The 5,094-nt window shown below is 58.5% G+C and overlaps 1 protein-coding gene across 1 annotated transcript in view; it reads right to left on the bottom strand.

The window, feature by feature from the left end:
• Window positions 1–208: 208 nt before the first annotated feature.
• Window positions 209–5,094, bottom strand: part of LOC108304227 (KH-type splicing regulatory protein) — a 9,493-nt gene continuing 4,607 nt past the window's right edge. Inside the window, exons 5-15 of the mRNA XM_017528311.2 lie at window positions 4,610–4,659; window positions 4,275–4,346; window positions 3,400–3,457; window positions 2,813–3,086; window positions 2,357–2,455; window positions 2,114–2,216; window positions 1,382–1,482; window positions 1,129–1,273; window positions 882–1,042; window positions 690–799; window positions 209–305 (exon numbers count right to left, since the gene is read on the bottom strand). Coding sequence (XP_017383800.1) covers window positions 209–305; window positions 690–799; window positions 882–1,042; window positions 1,129–1,273; window positions 1,382–1,482; window positions 2,114–2,216; window positions 2,357–2,455; window positions 2,813–3,086; window positions 3,400–3,457; window positions 4,275–4,346; window positions 4,610–4,659 — 1,270 coding nt within the window. The remainder of the gene's footprint in view (window positions 306–689; window positions 800–881; window positions 1,043–1,128; window positions 1,274–1,381; window positions 1,483–2,113; window positions 2,217–2,356; window positions 2,456–2,812; window positions 3,087–3,399; window positions 3,458–4,274; window positions 4,347–4,609; window positions 4,660–5,094) is intronic.

Here is a 5,094-nt window from a genome sequence, read left to right as displayed (position 1 = left end):
GAGGGGGCTCACCCTGAGCGGGTGGGGCCGCGGGGACCGGCGCAGGGCCAGGGACGGGGCCCGGGGGCTGCTGGTAGTAGTGTGAGTAGTAGGCGGCCCACGCGGCGTTGGGGTCCGCGGCCGCTGCAGCTGCTTTGCCTGCAGAAGGAAGGGATACGCCAGGTTAGACTCGGGCACAGAGCAGGGCCCACCCTCCCCAGGTGGCCCATCACTTACTTGGGTCATGAGGAGCAGGCGGTTGCCACTGGGGGTAGGTATTGCCCCAGCCCTGGGGTGGGTACTGGTGAGGAGGGGGGCCCCCGGCACTGCAGGAGAGAAGGGATGTGTGAGCAGCAGTGCCGGGGGGCCGAAGCCCACCCACCTGGGGCATGCGTTTTTAAGTGGGGAGGGGCCAGAGACCCAGACCACCAGGCTCAACAAGACACCAGAGAAAGGCCTAGATGCGAAGCAACATGAAGGACGTGTAGTGTCAGCTCAAGCACACAAAACAAGCCCTCAAAGTTCTACGTACACGGAGGGATGCTGAAAGGAGCGTGTGCTTTACCAGTCGACAGGAGAGAGCCTGCTAACACTGTCCACAAAAACAGACTGGACGAGGCCCCTCACCTGCACCTCTACAGAGGTGGCACTTCCTGCCAGCTCAGTGACCCCCCAACCCTAAAGCCCAAGAGGCAGAGAGGGATACTCACTGCGGGGGAGCCCCGGGTGGCCCCTGGTTGAAGGGTCCAGGGTTGAAGGGCCCCATTGGGCCAGCAGGGCCTGGGCCCCCTGGGCCTGGTCCAACTGGGCAGAGGGGACCCTGGAGGGAAGGAGAGTGGCCAAGGTGAGTGGGCTGGGATCCGGGCTGTGAGCCCAAGCCCCCAGAGCCCTCCCCAGCCCACCTCGATCTTTTCCTCGATAAGCTGCTTGGCATGGTCGATCTGCTGGGGCGAACCCCGGATGATAAACAACTTGAAGTTGGGGTCCCCGTTGGGTGGCAGCTGCCGGGAGATCTCCACGAAGGCTCCCGTCTGCTGGTTTATGGCTTTCACGTTCTCGCCACCTGGGTAGAAACGCAGGTGAAGGTGGCCTGCAGTGGTGGCCCAGGGGAGAGGGGGCAAGGGACAGGGCACAGGGGGCCACGCTCACCTCGGCCGATGACCAGACCACACTTGTGAGTGGGGATGGAGAAGGTCATCTCCCCGCCAGGGGGGCCCCAGTTGCCTTGGCCTCTTCCTCGGCCCCGGCCCCCCGGGGGCATGCCTGGACCCCCCGGAGGACCTGGGGGACCACTCTGCAAAACAAGGGGAAGATGAAGAGGATGAACCCTGGAAGCCACTCTGGCCACAGCACTGCCCTGGAGGCCCTGCCATCATCCCCGTCAGCACCCAGGACCACCTACTCTGAGGCTCTGGAGGAGGTCGTTGATGATCCGGGCCGCGTGCTCACACCTGTCTGGGGGCCCCATTATATGAGCAATCTTCTCGGGCCCTGTCCCATCGTCTGCAGCCAGCACCGAGAGAGCAGAGACAAGTTTAAAAGAGCCCACCCCCAGAGCCCTGCAACACTGCCTCTCTAGGGTAGACACCAAGCTGGCGTGAGATCTCAGACATGTATCGCTGCTCCCAGCTTCCACCCATTCAGGAATTGACGGGGAGGCGGCCCACATTCCCAGAGAAGGAAACCCACGGCCAAGCCAGGGGGTGGCTCAGGCTTCTTCCAGCACCCGGCACCCCCAGCACCGAGAGATTTTACAGAATAAACCTGAAAACTAGAGAAGCCCTTCTCCCCATGGCAGGCTGCTCAGAGACTGGCTGAGGGCTGGCAAGAGCCCAGAGCTGAGGTAGAGTGGCCTGACCCAGCCTCTGGGGTGCCTGGACTGTCTTGTCAGGATGGGCTCCAACGTGGGAGAGGAAGAGAAGACATGATAGGGACATCCCCCCAGACTTGGAAAGCCCATGTCACCCTCTCGTGGCCATCCCAGAAGAAAGGGACTGGGCATGTTCTGACAGCTGGACTAGGAGCAGCGAGGCACTCGAAGGAGACCACCTGACTGACCACGGTGCCCAGCTTCCTCAGAGCCTGCCTCCCCAAGGGGGCTGCTGGCTAGGGGAAGGGCGGGCCAAGCCCTGACCTTGCTTGAACTGTATCCGCACACCAGCGTCATTCTGGATCTTCTTGATCATCTCTCCGCTCCGGCCAATTACCACGCCAACAGAATGCCTGGGCACTGGCACCTGGAGAGGGCAGTGGCTGGGTCAGCTTGGCCTGCAGCTCTGCTGCCCTCTGCTGTCCACTGGCCTTGAGAAGCCACTCACCCCGGCCCCTCCCTCCATGGGGGGGGTGTGGAGGGGGTAAAGTCGGGGCCCACACTCACATCGATGCCCCCGCCAATCCGAGATCCATACTCATTCCGGTCCCCAAAGCCGCCTTGGTCACGTTCCCGGAGGATGTCCATCACCATCTCACAGGCTTGCTGCAAACACATAGGCGGCAGCCCCCATAGGTGAGCCCTCAGCTAGGGATCCACGAACCCTGGCTGAGCCCAGTACAGCACCCTACTGAGCTCTCCACCTGCCACTTTAATGCACAGACACTGCAAGCAGCCCCATTTCCAGGTAAGAAAATGGAAAATCAGAGATGAGGCCGCTGGCTCACACACACATAGCTGGGAGACAGTTCAGGGCCGCCTTCCGAGCCAGCGCACTTGCAAGTCTCACTATGTTACAACCATGCACATACCTCTCTGGCCGAATGCAGATCCCAGGCCACTGGGCCTACCAACCTGCCCACGCTACTCTGGAACCCCACCACTACTGCAGAGCATGCTCACCTGCACTTTGTATGGATCCCCAATGATCCGGAGAGGTTTGTCCACGTTTGTATTCTGAGATCCATCCTGAATTAAGATCATCTTCACTCCAGCACGTTCCTGTAGCTGCTTAATGGTCTCCCCGCCCTTGCCGATGACCAGGCCGGCCTTGCCTGCAGGGATCATGATCTCCTGCACGGTGCCATTCTGGCCCCCGTTGGCGTTGTTGTGGAACTGTCCTGGGGGACCCCCACGACCCCGAGACACAATGTCATCCAGCATCATCTTCGCTTTCCTGGGAAGGGGAGGAGCGGGTGCCACCAATTGAGAAAAAGGTACTGGTCTGGTGGCCCACCCAGCTCAAGGGGAAGGTGATCTCAACTTGTGCAAGGATGACAAGGAAGAAGGGCCAGTTGCTGGGGCTGCTTGAGCTCCAGGTTCCCCAGGTCTTAGACTGCCAGGGAATCAGCCTGTTAACGTGGCTCTCTGGAGAGTGGGCAGGAGTAGAGGACATGGTGTGCGAGTCACTCCCAACTTTGAATTCAAAAGGACACAGCAGGCTTCTGCCTGCCCCCTGCATCACAATGAGAGGCCCCGTGGGGACTTACTGGACAGATTCTGGGGCTCCTGTCAAGGACACACTGCGCTCGGGTAGGCCACCGCTGTCTGGAAAGAGGAGACAGAGTCAGTGCCCTCCCTGGCCCACGGGCAGAGAAAGGCCTGCCTTGGACATCAAGAAATTTTCAGAACAACCAATGGTCACTTCTGTCCCATTCAGCAGCCTGACAAATCAGTTTACTTCCTCTAAACACCTGGGAGGCTGCCTGATGCAAGGCTGAGGTCGGGAAGCTTAAAGCCCAGGAAGGGAGGCAGGTCTTTTAGGGAAAAGGGTGAGGTGGAGGGAGAGCAGATTCTAGAAGGTCTAGGACCTGGCCACTCCCACTACCAGTGATGACCACCAGAGCCTCTTCTACAGACAACACGTATCACACATCCAAGTGAAGCCTCAGAACCCCCTGCCAAGTAGGCTTTTTGCAACTCAGGACCCTGAGAATCAAAGAGATAACTATATTGTCTCAGAGTAGATATGCAGCCAGAACTGGGTTCTGGACCTGGGCCCGACTTCAGAGCAATGACTCTTTCCAACATGTTACCCTGCCTGGCGCAGTCTTGCTGGGTGCTCTCACTCAGGCAGCAGGGCAGGGCAGTGGCTAGGAGCTCGGTGTCTGCAACCAAGCCCCTGTGGGCAGTGCTAGCCCTGCCACCTTACTCTGTCCCAACCCACTGAAAATAAAGTCACAGCTGCACCCCGTGGGCAGTACTAGTGGAGTGAGATGCTGTGCTGAGCCTGGTCTGTAGTTAAGCACCAACAAGTGCCACCTCGAATGTTGTCCACAGTCCTCGTGGAAATTAAGAAATTAAAGGGAAGTGCAAAGGGTTCAACCCCGGCCCCCATTCTGGCAGGAACCTGATGGTCTTGTACCTGGAGAAATCTGTACTTTGCAGCCCGAATCCTGTTGGATTTTGTTAATTTGTTCACCTCCTCTGCCAATGACTGGATGGAGGAAAAAAAGAGAAAAGCGAAGTATGAGGAGTGAAGGGAGCCTGGGCGGCTGCAGCCCCAGCCCCTCTGACGTTCAGGAGGGCAGCAGTCATCCCGAGAGCTCCCGTCCTCTGCCAGGAGGGGACGAAGGAGGGGCAAATGAGAACAGCACACAGGGGCCCTCTCAGACCAGTGCTTCTGCACTGGCAGGAGCTCACAGGACACTTCCTCCTGGGGAAGAGTAGGCCTCCCCACCCAAAGTGACCCACACTCACTCAGGCCCACCATGCCGTCTGGGACCCTGTACTCTTCTGTCATTGAAGTCCTGTAAAGAAACACACCAAAGGTCAGTCCTCCAGTGGGAAGAGAGGACAGAAGCTCTGGGAGGGCTACATGAAGCCACAGCTGCCGTAGGCCTAAGCAGAATCTGACCAGACAGGCCACAAACACTCTCGAGACTTCAGTTACCCGATCTGTGCCCTGAGAGGCTTGGTCTGGGGCAGTGTGGCCTGTGGCCTGGTGCCTTTCCATCGCTGAGACACTTTCCCAGCAAGCTGACAGTCACTCTATGCCTTTCATCTCTAAATAAGCTGGCTGTATGTCCTTTTCATCTTATTTTCCTAGTAGTTTATGAAACTACTGGCCCATTAAAAAAAGAAGAAAAAGAAAAACTGGCTGGGTGCGGTAGCTCACACCTGTAATCCCAGCACTTTGGGAGGTCGAAGCGGGTGGATCACGAGGTCAAGAGAGCAAGACCATC

Source organism: Cebus imitator, unplaced genomic scaffold (assembly GCF_001604975.1).
Source record: "Cebus imitator isolate Cc_AM_T3 unplaced genomic scaffold, Cebus_imitator-1.0 Scaffold53, whole genome shotgun sequence".
NCBI lineage: Eukaryota > Metazoa > Chordata > Mammalia > Primates > Cebidae > Cebus > Cebus imitator.
Note: the sequence above shows the minus strand (reverse complement) of the source record. Positions and strands in the feature narration are given on the sequence as shown.